At 48.4% G+C, this 16,281-nt stretch overlaps 1 protein-coding gene across 3 annotated transcripts in view; it reads left to right on the top strand.

Annotated features, from left to right (window-relative positions):
* The window catches only part of syt3 (synaptotagmin III), a 99,924-nt gene extending 83,862 nt beyond the window's left edge, over positions 1-16,062 (top strand). For 2 of the 3 annotated variants that reach the window (XM_072492282.1, XM_072492283.1), the window contains exons 5-9: positions 4,193-4,313; positions 5,967-6,138; positions 12,074-12,203; positions 12,676-12,799; positions 13,792-16,062. In XM_072492282.1, coding sequence (XP_072348383.1) covers positions 4,193-4,313; positions 5,967-6,138; positions 12,074-12,203; positions 12,676-12,774 — 522 coding nt within the window. In that variant the 3' untranslated portion in view covers positions 12,775-12,799; positions 13,792-16,062. The remainder of the gene's footprint in view (positions 1-4,192; positions 4,314-5,966; positions 6,139-12,073; positions 12,204-12,675; positions 12,800-13,791) is intronic. The other variant, XM_072492285.1, reaches the window with a different exon arrangement.
* The last annotated feature ends 219 nt before the right edge of the window (positions 16,063-16,281 follow it).

Raw genomic sequence — 16,281 nt, 5'->3', positions numbered from 1 at the left:
CACCCAACAAGCACGTCTTTCGGGACTTGTGGGAGGAAACCGGAGGAAACCCACGCAGACGACGTGCAGACTCCGCACAGTCAGTGACCCAAGCCGGGAATCGAACCCGGGTCCCTGGAGCGGTGAAGCGACAGTGCTAACCACTGTGCTACCGTGCCACAGGGATCAATGCAGGGCCCTCGATTATTTACAATTCATATTCGTGACTTGATTGAAGGGGGGGACTACATTATAGCCAAATCTGCTGACGATGCACAAATAGGTAGGGGTTTGCATGTTCAAGTTCCATCTTAGAGACTTGAATCCACGGAATCTTGGACAACGTTCCCAGTGCACCGGCAAGGGAAGGTTGCCCATGCGGCACTTTGCATGAGATATTCAGACAAGGCCTTGATTGTCATGTCAATTGGATGTAAAAGATGGCAAGATTGGGGGGGGGGGGGATTTGGGTGATGCGGTGCGTGTCGCAGTCCCGAGCCTCCTGGCCAATATTCATCGTTCAAACAACATGATTAAAAACAGATAATCTGATCGTGATCACATTGCTATTTATGGGATTTCCCGCGTGCCAATTGGCCGCAGTATTTCCTACATGACAGCAAGTAATTCAGAAGGCTAATGGAATGCTCTCCTTTATTACGAGAGGAATCGAACATAAGAGTAGCTGTAATTGTATAAGGTATTAGTGAGGCCACACCTGGAGTATTATGTTCCGTTTTGGTCTCCTTACCTGAGAAAGGACGTACTGGCGCTGGAGGGTGTGCAGAGGAGATTCACTAGGTTAATCCCAGAGCTGAGGGGGTTGGATTACGAGGAGAGGTTGAGTAGACTGGGACTGTACTCGTTGGAGTTTAGAAGGCTGTGGGGGGATCTTATAGAAACATATAAAATTATGAAGGGAGTAGATCGGATAGATGCGGGCAGGTTGTTTCCACTGGCGGGTGAAAGCAGAACTAGGGGGCATAGCCTCAAAATAAGGGGAAGTAGATTTAGGACTGAGTTTAGGAGGAACTTCTTCACCCAAAGGGTTGTGAATCTATGGAATTCCTTGCCAGTGAAGCAGTTGAGGCTCCTTCATTAAATGTTTTTAAGATAAAGGTAGATAGTTTTTTGAAGAATAAAGGGATTAAGGGTTATGGTGTTCGGGCCGGAAAGTGGAGCTGAGTCCACAAAAGATCAGCCACGATCTCATTGAATGGCGGAGCAGGCTCGAGGGGCCAGGTGGCCGACTCCTGCTCCTAGTTCTTATGTCATGTTCTTATGTTCCTTCCTCTCTTCAACCCTGAAGAAGAATCGTATGGATTTGAAACAGGGAGGCGGTGGCGCAGTGGTATTGTCGCTGGACTAGTATCCAGGAACCCAGGGTCATGGTCTGGGTCCTGGGTTCAAATCCCACCACGGCAGCTGGTAAAATTTGAATTTAATAAAAATAATCTGGAATTTAAAAAATCCATGAAACCATTGTCGATTGTCGTAAAAACCCACCTGGTTCACTTAATGTCCTTCAGGGAAGGAAATCTGCCGCCCTTACCCGAGTGACATGTGACTCCAGACCCCGGCAGCAGATTTCCTTCCCATTCCCAGTTGACTCTTAACCGCCCCCACTGAAATGGCTTAGCAAGCCACTCAGTTCAAGGGCAATTAGAGATGGGCAACAAGTGCTGACCCAGCCTCAGTAAGAGGTGGAGACCCGGGGGGCTGGTCACTGAATATTTTTAAGGCGGAGGGAGATAGATTCTTGTTAGGCAAGGGGATCAGAGTGTTATGTATCTGGGAAAACATTCTTGCTGGTTCTGCGTGATGTGTGATGACATCAGCAGAGCGCTTCTGTGGGCTTGGGGCAGATCGTCATCTTGATTGTACGAGCAACGGCTCTTAATAAACCCCTCACCGCGTTTTACAAGAATCCAGAGTGTGGGCACCTCCGGGCCTTTCCCCTCTCCACCAACAAAGAAACATAACGCCAAGCTTAACCGGGGTGGTTGATGGGAATGTGGAACTCAAAACACAGTCAGATCAGCCATGATCTTATGGAATGGTGGAGCAGGCTCGAGGGGCCGAATGGCCCACTCCTGCTCCTGTTTTGTGTGCTCTTATGACGACTGTTCAAACTCCCTACATTGCAAAAATTTCCGAATGTACTGCATTGGCTGTGAAGCGCTTGAGACTTGATGGGGTTGGCAGAGGTGGTAGGGAAACAAAAGGTCTTTGTCCAGGCAATTACAGATTTCTCTTCAGAAATGATGTGTTGTTAAAAGCAGTCCATTGTAGGAGGGAGGGGGTTCCTGGGATGAGTTATCTTAGCGGGCAGATGTCTGAGCTCTGGGACCGCTGGCCTACCACCACTACCCCACCCCACCCCACCCCCCGACAAAGCCCCGATCGCCCCTCCTCCCTCTCCCACCAAATTTACCCTGGGCGTCCCCTCCCCTTCTGGGAACCCCGTCAGGACTTACCTTTACAAAGATCCCGGGACTTAGGCCCAGGCAAAGTGCCGCGGTACCGCTTCTGGCCACATCAACGCCAGTCTGATTGGCCGACAGCTCTCTCAGGTGGGTCTTCCAAGGGCAGATTGAAGTCACGCCCGCAGCCAATCAACGCTCAAGCAAGCGTTAAATTGATGTGGGAGATCGAGAGTAGGCCCCTGCGTGTTAGGCGCCGACCCTTAAGAAGGCTTGCGCGGATCCTTAAAATTCTACCGGTGAGGTGAGGTTGGACATGTTGCGCAAGTATCCATTGATGTTTAGAAGAGTGAGAGGGGGCCTTATTGAAACATAAGCTCGTGAGGGGATTCAAGAGGTAAATGCTGGGAGGATGTTTTCCCTTGTGGGAGAGACTAGAACTAGAGGACGCAAGTTAAATAGAAGTGTTCCCCCATTTAAGACAGCCATGAGGCAGATGTTTTTTCTCTCAGGTCATATGTCTGTGGAGCTCTCTTCCCCAGAGCGTGTAAGAGCAGGGTGATTAAATATTTTTCTTTAGTTTTTAAAAAAATTTAGAGTACCCAATTCATTTTTCCCAATTAATGGGCAATTTAGCGTGGCCAATCCACCTACCCTGCACATTTTTTGGGTTGTGGGGGCGAGACCCACACAACCACGGGGAGAATGTGCAAACTCCACACGGACTGTGACCCAGGGCCAGGATCGAACCTGGGACCTCGGCGCCGTGATGCAGCAGTGCTAACCACTGCGCCGCCATGATGCCCCGATTAAATCTTTTTCAGGCAGCTAGATCCTTGACTAAGAAGGCTGCCTCAGTTAATCTGCTGCTGAAACTCTGAGGTCCAGCTGACACCTTTATTACCTCAAGACTTGACTATTGTCTCGGTCTCCATAACCTTGAGCTTTGCATCCCAAATCCTTGACCCCACCAAGCCCCTTTCCGCTATCAGCCCCATGCTCGCTAGCCTACATTGGCACCCAATTGAACAAAGCCTCGAATTTAAATCCTCATTCTTGTTTTCGGATTCTCAATAATTTTCTCGAGCCCCCCCCCCCCCCCCCCCCCCCCCCCCCCCGCCCTCCGCGATATCGGCGCTTCTCCAAATCGTGCCTTTCGCCTAATCCCAATTTTCACCCCTCCAGCACTGGGCTCCCTCACTCCTGATGGATACGGAGACAGCTCATTACTTTAAGGAGGGATATATTTACCATCGCTGTCTTGGTGGCAGTTCGGAGAAGGTGCACCCTTCGATTCCTGGGATGAAAGAATGAGTAAATTAATAAGGAATTAGGAGGAAAGGAAGGGCAGGTTGGGCCTATACCCATCGCAGTATGAGTGAGCAGTGGAGGGAGACAGATTCTTGACTAACCAGATAATCAAAGGGTATCGGGACTACGCGGGGAGAGGCGCTGAGGCCACCATCAGGTCAGCCATGATCTTATTGAACGGTGGACCAGCTCGAGGGGCCGAATGGCCGACTCCCACTCCTGATTTGCATGATTGTGTGCACGTTCACCTGAAAGGTGAAGCAGATTTGGCATGTTTGGTCTGGAGTGCAATTCAATGATTATCTCCCACTGCTCTGATGGCTGTTTGGTCTTGATGGAGGTGAGCCGTGCTTTCATCTCAGGAGGATATACAGACGAGGAAGATTTGAATCCTTCGCTGCAGTGCCGAGAAATAAAGCCCAGGTTGGAGTATTCTGGGATGTTCGTTTGCGGCACTAATGTTTTTCTCTTTCCCCCAGGAGAAGGCTGATCTGGGCGAGATAAACTTCTCTCTGTGCTATCTCCCAACGGCTGGGAGGCTCACCATCACCATTATCAAAGCCACCAACCTAAAGGCGATGGATTTAACCGGATTCTCAGGTAACTTTACCGCCTCGCGCGAGAACGAAAGCCCCCCCCCCACCCTCGCGCGAGAACGGTAACCCCCCCCCCCGTTTCCCCTCAAACCAATTGTACAACTCTCAGCCCTGCTCGCCTCCCCATAACCCCCACCCACCTTTCTCCCGCTCTCCTGGGTCGTTGCTCCTACAGATACTGTCAACCCGCCCCCGCCCCCCCCCCCCCCCCCCCCCCCCCCCCGGTACCTCGGCCGTATGTGGTTGAGACAGGGACGGTCAATTGGCCGCCTGCTGGCCAGACCCCGCCCCTTGACCCCTGGCCCTGAATCCTGCACAAGCTCCCATTCTTATAGACGTTATCGGGGCCTATTTTAGGAGGCGATGCAAAACTCTCCCAGTGGGTACTGGGTGGACTATTACAGTATTCGATGAGGGCGATCGTTTTTTTTTGGGGGTGTGGGGTAAGGGTATTGAGAGATATGAAGCAAACAGCAGTCAGTGTGCAGATTGTCCATGACCTAAATTAATGATGAGACAGACAAGAGGGGTTGAACGGTCTACTCCCATGGATAATCATTCAGGAAGGGGGCAGCACGGTGATTAGCACAATTGCTTCACAGCTCCAGGGTCCCAGGTTCGATTCCCCAGTGGGTCACTGTCTGTGCGGAGTCTGCACGTTCTCCCCGTGCCTGCGTGGGTTTCCTCCGGGTGCTCTGGTTTCCTCCCACAGTCCAAAGATGTGCAGGTTAGGTGGATTGGCCATGATAACTTGCCCTTTGTGTCTAAAATTGCCCTTAGTGTTGGGTGGGGTTGCTGGGTTATGGGGATAGGGTGGAGGTGTTGACCTTGGGTAGGGTGCTCTTTCCAAGAGCCGGTGCAGACTCGATGGGCCGAATGGCCTCCTTCAGCACTGTAAATTCTGTGAAATTCTATGAATAGGGGGCTGGCTGGGGCTATGTCCCCATGCTGGCATGGGAACTGAGGCGTTTTAAGTCAGGAAAACTGGTGCAAAACGGCCACCGATGCCCCGTTTTGCCGGGGCCAGCAGGATGGCAGCGTAGAGCAGCCGGCTCCAGCGGCCGATACGCCCCGGAGAATTTCCGGGTCCGCGGCCGCGCATGCGCATGGCGAAGGCCTGCAGCGGTTGCGCCGTGCTTCATGGCGGAGGCCGCTCGCGGCCCAGGCCCATGAATAGCCCCGTCCTTCAGCCGGCTCCCGTGCCCCGGACCACCTCCCCACCCCACAGTGCCGCCAGCCTCGGGTAACGTACCCCCCCACCCCCGCCCGCGGGACTGAGTCCGCAGCCGCCACGTCGAGTTCCCGATGGGTGAGACCATGAGAGACCCACGCCGTCGGGAACTCGGCCGGTCGGGGGCGGAGCATCGGGGAAGCGGTGCCGCCTCCCGATTCCGTCGGGAATCTGGTTTCTCCGGCCGTTCGCCGTCGGCGACGGGAGACACCAGCCCAGGATTCCTGCCTTTATTTATCTTACCGTTCCCTGACTGAGGGTGCAGAGGTCAATTGCAGCAATCGCCGCTGTTGCCAGTGCAGGCAAGTGGTTGGCAGTCACAGGCCCTCTCTGGGGCTGTGGGGGAAGGGTAGCAATGGAGAACCGAGGCCCTGGTGGGCCCCAGCCCCGAGTCTCGACCAACCCACTCCTCCCCTCTCTTCGCAGATCCCTACGTGAAGGCCTCGCTGATCTGCGAAGGCAGGCGCCTGAAGAAGCGGAAGACCTCGATTAAGAAAAACACACTCAACCCGGTGTACAACGAGGCGCTGGTGTTCGACATTCCAAACGAGAACATGGATCACGTCAACGTCATCATTGCTGTCATGGACTACGACTGGTGAGAGGCTCTTGAACCAAATAGGGGGTCGGCCTTGGGGTGAGGAGGGGGGGTGGGAGGAGCTGGGGGGCACGGTTGGACCTGTGAAAGGATTAAGCACCAACATCCATCCGTACTGGTTTCGGTGTAGCAGTGTGTTTAGTGTGTGACAAGGTCTGGCCATTGGAAGGAGCATAGATAGACATGGACTCGAAGGGTTAGATTAAAAGATGAGTTCACACAAACTAGGTGGTAGGGGACGGAAGACAAGGAAATGCTATTGCCTTTAGCTGGTCTTGCAAGGATGAAGGGACATGGATTTCAGCTTTGAGAAAACAGTGCTGAGGGATTGGATGAATAATTTTATTATGCAGCGAGTGGTAATGGGCTGAGAGGGCGCTGAGGCAGAGACAATCGATGTTTTCAAAACGAAATTGGATGAGCGCTTCAGGGAAATGAAGTTGCTGGGCTATGGGGGTAGAGTGAAGGGTGGGGGACGTTGGTACTGCCTAGATTGCTCTACAGAGAGAGCCAGCCTGGGATGAGTGTCGACTATCTGTGCCATTGTGACTCCACGGGCAGAAGTGTACGCTCCACTATCGGCAGGTTTGCAGGCGGCGAGAGGGTTGACCGCCTTCCCATCGGGCTCCCACCCTGCCCTGATCTCTCTCTGCAAATTCACTGTTGGATGGTTCCGGAAGGAGGAGTCCAGGGGGCAGACGGGTGCCCAGAAATGAATCCTGTTCGAGCCTCGAGTGGGAAGCTGGGCGGGGTTTGTCTCCATCAGCAGCCTCCCTCTGACATCGGGAAATCCCCCCTCTCCCCCCAAACCCCCCACCCATCCACCCCCCTCCCCCCGACAACCCGCTTCCGCTGCCCCTCCTAAAGAAGAATAGATAGGTACTTGATTAGAATAGATAGGTACATGATTAGGATAGGTACTTGATTAGAATAGATAGGTGCTTGATTAGAATAGATCGGTGCTTGATTAGAATAGATAGGTGCTTGATTAGAATAGATAGGTACTTGATTAGTATAGGTACTTGATTAGAATAGATAGGTGCTTGATTAGAATAGATAGGTACTTGATTAGAATAGATAGGTACTTGATTAGAATAGATAGGTGCTTGATTAGAATAGATAGGTACTTGATTAGAATAGATGGTACTTGATTAGAATAGATAGGTGCTTGATTAGAATAGATAGGTACTTGATTAGAATAGATAGGTACTTGATTAGAATAGATAGGTGCTTGATTAGAATAGCTAGGTGCTTGATTAAGATAGATAGGTGCTTGATTAGAATAGATAGGTACTTGATTAGAATAGATAGGTGCTTGATTAGAATAGATAGGTGCTTGATTAGAATAGGTAGGTACTTGATTAGAATACATAGGTACTTGATTAGGATAGATAGGTGCTTGATTAGAATAGATAGGTGCTTGATTAGAATAGATAGGTGCTTGATTAGAATAGATAGGTACTTGATTAGAATAGATGGTACTTGATTAGAGTAGATAGGTGCTTGGTTAGAATAGATAGGTACTTGATTAGAATAGATAGGTACTTGATTAGAATAGATAGGTGCTTGATTAGGATAGATAGGTGCTTGATTAGAATAGATAGGTACTTGATTAGTATAGGTACTTGATTAGAATAGATAGGTGCTTGATTAGAATAGATAGGTACTTGATTAGAATAGATAGGTACTTGATTAGAATAGATAGGTGCTTGATTAGAATAGATAGGTACTTGATTAGAATAGATGGTACTTGATTAGAATAGATAGGTGCTTGATTAGAATAGATAGGTACTTGATTAGAATAGATAGGTACTTGATTAGAATAGATAGGTGCTTGATTAGAATAGATAGGTGCTTGATTAGGATAGATAGGTGCTTGATTAGAATAGATAGGTACTTGATTAGAATAGATAGGTGCTTGATTAGAATAGATAGGTGCTTGATTAGAATAGGTAGGTACTTGATTAGAATAGATAGGTGCTTGATTAGAATAGATGGTACTTGATTAGAATAGATAGGTGCTTGATTAGAATAGATAGGTACTTGATTAGGATAGGTACTTGATTAGAATAGATATGTGCTGGATTAGAATAGATAGGTACTTGATTAGGATAGGTACTTGATTAGGATAGGTACTTGATTAGAATAGATAGGTACTTGATTAGGATAGGTACTTGATTAGAATAGATAGGTACTTGATTAGAATAGATAGGTACTTGATTAGAATAGATAGGTGCTTGATTAGAATAGATAGGTACTTGATTAGGATAGGTACTTGATTAGAATAGATAGGTGCTTGATTAGAATAGATAGGTACTTGATTAGAATAGATAGGTACTTGATTAGAATAGATAGGTACTTGATTAGGATAGGTATTTGATTAGAATAGATAGGTACTTGATTAGAATAGATATGTACTTGATTAGAATAGATAGGTGCTTGATTAGAATAGATAGGTACTTGATTAGGATAGGTACTTGATTAGAATAGATAGGTACTTGATTAGGATAGGTACTTGATTAGAATAGATAGGTGCTTGATTAGAATAGATAGGTACTTGATTAGGATAGGTGCTTGATTAGAATAGATAGGTACTTGATTAGAATAGATAGGTACTTGATTAGAATAGATAGGTACTTGATTAGGATAGGTATTTGATTAGAATAGATAGGTACTTGATTAGAATAGATATGTACTTGATTAGAATAGATAGGTGCTTGATTAGAATAGATAGGTACTTGATTAGGATAGGTACTTGATTAGGATAGGTACTTGATTAGAATAGATAGGTACTTGATTAGAATAGATAGGTACTTGATTAGAATAGATAGGTACTTGATTAAGATAGGTACTTGATTAGAATAGATAGGTACTTGATTAGAATAGATAGGTACTTGATTAGAATAGATAGGTACTTGATTAGGATAGGTACTTGATTAGAATAGATAGGTGCTTGATTAGAATAGATAGGTACTTGATTAGGGTAGGTACTTGATTAGAATAGATAGGTACTTGATTAGAATAGATAGGTGCTTGATTAGAATAGATAGGTACTTGATTAGGGTAGGTACTTGATTATAATAGATAGGTACTTGATTATAATAGATAGGTACTTGATTAGAATAGATAGGTGCTTGATGGCCGCCGCAGACACGGTGGGGTGATAGGCCTCTTTCTGTGCTGTATGACTCTATGACTCTAAGGCTTGGTCTCTTACGTCCTGCGCTGGCCCGCACACCCACACCCCAACCTCCTTCTGCTTAACGCATTGCGCTTCACCTTACACTCCCTGCCCTGAGACACCTAAAACTCGATTGGTCCTGGGAATTAGGCTCAGGGGTCTGACTTCCTGCGGCTCCAATCCTGCAGTTTCTGCCTCTGTCATTCATTGAGAAGCTCGACACCACCCAGGATAACAGGATAAAGCAGCCCAGTTGGTCGGCACTTCATCCACCATCTTAAACCCTGACGCCCTCCACCACTGATGGGGGATGGGGTGTGGCAACAGCATTCGCCATCAAAAAGCAATCCGCCAAGCCTCCTTTGACAGTGCCTCCCAAGCTCGCAAACTCCAGTGTCTAGAAGGACAGGGGCAGCAGGGGCAGCAGGCGCATGGGGAACGCCACCGCCTGGAGGTTCCCCTCCAAGCCACTCACCATCCTGACTCGGAAATATATCGGCCGTCCCTTCATCGCCGACGGGAAAAAATAAATCCTGGAACTCCCTCCCTAACAGCACCTGGGGTGTACCTACACCATAACGGACCACACCGGTCCAAGCAGGCAACTCGTCACCGCTGTCTCAGGGGATGGGCAATAAATGCCTGCCCACACATCACGAACAAATAAAACAAAAAGCCTCCCTGATACACTCATGATATAGTGCGGGGGAGGTTGAAACATCGTAAAGGGATAATGTAGCAGAAACAATTTGGTTAGAATGAGAGATTGCAATTTTCACGTACGCAGGAAGATGGTGTGCAGCTCAGGCAGAAAAGGCAGTAACATTTTCCAAGTGAGTTTGGATGAATTTCTGGAATGTTAGCACTGACCAGGGAACAGTCTCCTCAATTTAATTAGGAGTAATGAGGCGGAATCAGATAACAGTCTGGGGCTAAGGGACTCATACACCTTGAAAGTATTGGCCGTGATATAATTTGATGTTTGGTTGGAGCAAACCGAGAGAGTTTACATCTGAGCGAGGCAAATTTCGGAGGGGCAAGAAATAAATCGACCGCACCCCGAGATGAGATAGGAATGGGTAAACTATAGACGAACAGCGGGAAGCATTCAGAGATCATTTTGGATCCAGCATAAAGCGGTGACACAGCCCTGCAAGGTAAAGGCTCCGGTGGTGCAGTTACGCATGCACATCCAGCAAATGAGATAGCAGGCAGCATCAAATGAAAAGGTACACGGACAAACCATGGAATGGTGAGATACCAAGAAACTGGAGCGGCAACAAAGAGGTAGAAATAAAGCACGTAGAGGTGCAAAGAGGGAATATGATGCAAAAAAAAACATTTAAGGAATTCAAAGCTAACACCGGGGGGGGGGCGGGGAAAGATGATTGTGGACCCACTGTAGGAGGAAAGATTAAAACACACGGGAAATAAATGGCAGACTTGCTAAATCAAGTATTATACGTCTATTTTTACTGTGGCAGATGGGGGCAAAAAAAGCACAGTGGTGTAAGCCGGACTATAACTCAGTCAGGATGAGAAATCTATTGAATGAAATGTAAGCGCCGAAACTGGAGAAAATAATGGGACTTAAGATAAACAGATCTGCAGGACGAGCTCTGAGGATCTCGCCTCAGGAAGGACATACTGACCTTAAGCCCAGAGAAGAGTCACCAGAATAATAGAAACATAGAAAGTAGGAGCAGGAGGAGGCCATTCGGTCCTTCGAGCCTGTTCCGTCATTCAATGTGATCGCGGCTGATCCTCTATCTCAACACCATACCCCCCGACACCTTTGGAGTCTAAAAATCTATCTATTTCCTTCGTAAGTATGCTCAGTGACTTGGCCTCCACAGCTTTCTGTGGTAGAGAATTCCGCAGGTTTATCACCCACGGAGTGAAGAGGGTTCTCCTCATCTCAGTCCTAAATGGCCAACCTCGCATCCTGAGACCGTGACCACTTGTCCTCGACTTCCCGAGCCAGAGGGAACAACATCCCTGCGTCCAGTCTATCCGGCCTTGTCAGAGCTTTGTGCACTTCACTGAGATTTCCCCCTTCTCATCCTTCCACATTGCAGGGAATACAGGCCCAGTCAACCCAATCTCTCCTCATCCTACAATCCTGCCATCCCAGGAATCAGTCCGGTTCGTAATATTAGGGTTTAGAGAGAGAACCGAGCTCCAATACAATTCAAAAAAGACCAGATGTGAGGTAATGCATTTTCATAGAATTTACAGTGCAGAAGGAGGCCATTCGGCCCATCGAGTCTGCACCGGCTCTTTGGAAAGAGCACCCGACCCAAGGTCAACACCTCCACCCTATCCCCACAACCCAGTAACCACACCCAACACTAAGGGCAATTTTGGACACTAAGGGCAATTTATCACGGCCAATCCACCTAACGTCCCGAAAGACGTGCTGATAGGTGAATTGGACATTCTGAAATCTCCCTCTGTGTACCCGAACAGGTGCCAGAGTGTGGCGACGAGGGGATTTTCACAGTAACTTCATTGCGGTGTTAATGTAAGCTTACTTGTGACACTAATAATGATTATTATTATTATGCTTCTTGAGCTTGACTGGAACATCTGGGCGGGCCAAGGACAGAGAGGTCAGATTGGAAGCTAGGGGTAAGCGTTAAAGTTACAATCACCTGGAAACTCAGGGTCACGTTTGCGGACTGAAGAGGTTTCAAATTTCCAGCACCCATGGTACCAGACTTGCTGCTGACACCCTTCTTCCTCTCGCCGCAGTATTGGTCACAACGAGGTTATCGGGATGTGTTGCGTGGGCAATGATGCTGATGGACCAGGTCGAGAGCACTGGAACGAAATGTTGGCCAACCCTCGCAAGCCCATTGAGCAGTGGCACCAGCTGATTGAGGTAAGCTTCAGACTCTCCAGATGCTTCAGGTTTCCCTGTGGGGAGGCGGTAGCGTAGTGGTGTTGTCATTGGACTAGTTAACCAGAGACAGCGAGGAGCCCTGGGGAACCCAGTTCAAATCCCGCAGATGGCGAAATTTGAATTCATAAAAATCTGGATTTAAAAGTCCATGAAACCATTGCCAATCATCGTAAAAACCCATCTGGTTCGCTAATGTCCCTTTAGGGAAGGAAATCTGCCGTCCTTACCCGGTCTGGCCTACATGCGAGCCCAGGCCCCCACAGCAATGGGCAAGGGCAAGTAGGGATGGGCAATAAATGCTGGCCCAGCCTGCAACACCCAAGTCCCATGAACGAATGAAAAAATGTTTCCCTTGTGACAGTGTATTGCTGAGATATTGACAGGAGCGCAGAGTCTTTAAACTCATTCAATTTCCCACATCAGCCCTGCTCATCCTTTTTTTATCCCTCAGGAAAAATTGATGAATAGTTACATGACGAAGACTTACACCACCAGTACTGGTGCCAGCAAACCAGTTAGCATTGTGGTGGAAAGTCCTCATTCAGACTGAGTGTCTTATCATGCCTCATATAAAGGTGAGTGCTCTCTTCTCTCTCGGGTTAGTTAGAAGCAGGCGAGGCGGGGCGGGGGGGGGGGGGGTGTTGCGGGGTGGGTGGGGGGGGGCCATCAACTGAGTTTCAGAGAGTAGGGGAAAAGAACATACTGTTTTGGGCCAGGGTTTAGAAAACTCCAAAGTATATCATGGAGTTCACCTGACCTACAACTGTTTATAGATTTTGGTTGCGATGAGCACAAGGGCCTACTTTTCAGGTGTTAGTCATCAGAGGCGTTAAGCACCTTTAATCAAAAACAAGCTTTATTCTACAAATTTAGTCAACATTTTTATAAACACTCACAGGAAGCATTCTTATCAACTATACACAGAAATACCTCACACAGCTACAGTAAACTATGTATCACCCTTAATAAATTACCCCCTTTAACTGTTCCAATTTAATAACAAGATCCCACAAACCATGTGCAGAGTTCGGTGAACTCAGCCCACAGCATCACACACTCTTGCCATCCTCCCATTGATTCTGTACACACCTCCCGCTGCCTCAGGAAGGCAGACAGCATTGTCAGAGACCCCTCCCACCCAAGCTTTGCCAACTGTCTCACTATGGTCCCGTCAGGGAAGGAAATCTGCCATCTTCAACCTGTCTGGCCTGCACGTTGCTCCAGACCCTACAGCTATGTGGTTCACTCATAACTGCCCCCCTGAAATGGCCTAGCAAGCCACTCACTTCAAGGGCGTTTAGGGGGGGGCAAGAAATGCTGGCCTTGTCCACATCCCACGAATGAATAAGGAAGAGCGAAGTAGGGCGGAAGAGATTCAAAATGACAAAAAGGGTAAGACTGAAGAGTGAGGTGAACACAGAGGCCGATGAAAGACGATCTGACGGATAGCAATAGCCTTTGTGATCGAGGGAGACAACATTAAGATTTTGTGATAAATAGGGACAGCGAAAATCTATTTACCGTCAGTTTTTCATCCACTCTATTTCTTTCTCTCTCTCCCCCGCAGGGAACACAAGAAGCCAGCAGCGCTTTGTTACTTTTCTTCAGTTTTAACACTCCTTTCTTCATCGCGAAAGAGAGAAACAAAGGCGGAAACCAAAATGTACAACTTCTGCATCCAGGTCGGAGGAGAGCGAGCAAGAGCGAAGTGGGCAATGGAGGAAAGGGGGTAAACTCATAGATTAAGCCCATGGTCCATTTAGAACGACATTCAACTGCCACGTGCGTGCATTGTCGAGGGGACGCCTGGGAGCCCAAATCAGGACAATCCCCCACCCCCTCCAGCTGAAACCGATGTGAACGTTTTGAAAGGGATGCAACTGCAAAACCAAATTTTCGGAGCAAAGAAAAATGACTTAATCTAGAATGCATGTTTAACCATGTACGTCGTGGATATGTGTGTGGCTTGGGTGGGACATTTGTGAGTGGGAAAATCGGTGGCCCCCACTTTATCCCCCCCGCCCCCCCCCCCCATCCTCCATCATCCATACCCCCTCCCCCAACCCCCTCCCCAACCCTTCCACCCCCACAACCTGGGACTACTTCATCAAGTCAAAACCCGAAATTCCCACCAATCGGGCAGCAGGACGGATGGATGGAGGAAGAGCCGTGCTTCTGGATGTGTGTCTCGACCCACGAATTTCAGAAGATTTGGGGTGTTTTTTTTTTTGAGCTGGTAACATGCTTTCGAGGCGGTAAAATTTATCGGGCCTCGGGTCACAATGTCGCCATCTTGCTAAGTGGATTTCCACCTGGATTCAGTTACCCCAGTCTCGGGGGTTGAGGGGTTGGGGGGAGCACGATGGGGAGAGAGAGGGGCCGTCGGTGGGGAATATGTCGACACCAAGCTGCCTGTCGGAAAGCCATCGGGGTTGGCTAACTCTGCACCATTGCCCAATCTCACTCTGCCTCTGGTCCACGGAGAATGTTTGGGGCAAGGATAACGCTATCTCCTGAGGCAGCAGTGAGGGATCTATTCCCGCTAACCCTACCCAAACCCTCCATGACCACCTCACACCCAGCCCGAACCTGCCAACATGTGTTCTTTGTCATTGTTACCCAGTTGATCCAGATGTTCGTGGGAAGCTAACCAGAAGCTATTCGAACCAGAAGGCAGATGTAAATAAGATTCCAAGATGCATTATTGAGATTTTTAATAACCGAAAACAGAGAAACTATCAAGGCTCCTGCCCACGCTTTCCCCATTCTGCTCCAGTCTGATTCCTCATTAGAGGGCATCTTGATGCCACAGAATGGGCATCTATTTAACAATCCAGGTGGGTGTTGAGTTCATGATCGTCTTTTACCGCTTACATTCAATAAGACATACCATTTCCTCCAATCCAACTCGCACATTCATAGAATCATGGAATCATAGAATTTACAGTGCAGAAGGAGGCCATTCGGCCCATCGGGTCTGCGCCGGCCCTTGGAAAGAGCACCCTACCCAAGCCCACACCTCCCCCCTATCCCCGTAACCCAGTAACCCCACCTAACCTTTTTCGAACACTAAGGGCAATTTAGCATGGCCAATCCACCTGACCTGCACATCTTTGGACTGGGGGAGGAAACCGGAGCACCCGGAGGAAACCCACGCAGACACGAGGAGAACGTGCAGATTCCGCACAGACAGTGACCCAAGCCGGGAATCGAACCACTACGCTACTGTGCTGCATCATGGATGTATAGGGGCAGCGGGAGGACATTCGGCCCCTCGATTCTGTCCCACCATTGAATGAGATAATGGCTGATTATGGAGTCAGTCACGGAGAGAGTGGGAGCTCCATGCAGAGGCCCGTTTTCAGGCTCGCTTGGACTAACCTTTTGAAGCGTCGACTAATGGAATGAGGGCATCGATCTGCCTTGTGTTATTTCAGAGAATGCAGCCATTCAGTAACAGACAATTCCCCTTTAATAAGTGCCACAAATTAGTGGGGGAAGGGGGTATTATTTCTGCAGGAATTTCTGCAAGCACCCATCTACCCATCTGTTTTAATGAATAATAAGGGGGCGCAGTCCCTACCACCTTTAGGGATGTGATATACCATGCTGATCCTTCCACTAATGTTCTCACCTTTTAGTTCCACTCTTTGTGAAGGATGGTTGTCTACTCCAACACAATCAGATTTCCTCCCTGCCAGTCCGTTCCCGAAATGATACAATACCAACCAATCCTCTCCACCCATCCTCCCTAACTAACCCACTTGGCTATCCTACTTTTCAAAATGTCTTATGTTTCGATGGATCTGTAATAATTAAATGTGGCAATAACTATTAACCTGCTGAATCTCAGGAACTCCACACAGTTTACACAGTGAATGATCCTCACCCTGCTGAATTCTGAGCAACTCCACACACAGTTACACAGTGAATGATCCTCACCCTGCTGAATTCTGAGCAACTCCATACACAGTTAAACAGTGAGTGATCCTTACCCTGCTGAATAAACAGTAGGTCCACATAGTTACACAGTGAGTGATCCTTACCCTGCTGGATA

Source organism: Scyliorhinus torazame, chromosome 29 (genome assembly GCF_047496885.1).
Source record: "Scyliorhinus torazame isolate Kashiwa2021f chromosome 29, sScyTor2.1, whole genome shotgun sequence".
Taxonomy (NCBI): Eukaryota; Metazoa; Chordata; class Chondrichthyes; order Carcharhiniformes; family Scyliorhinidae; genus Scyliorhinus; species Scyliorhinus torazame.
The sequence above is the reverse complement of the archived record's forward strand: the minus strand, read 5'-3'. Positions and strand labels throughout refer to the sequence as shown.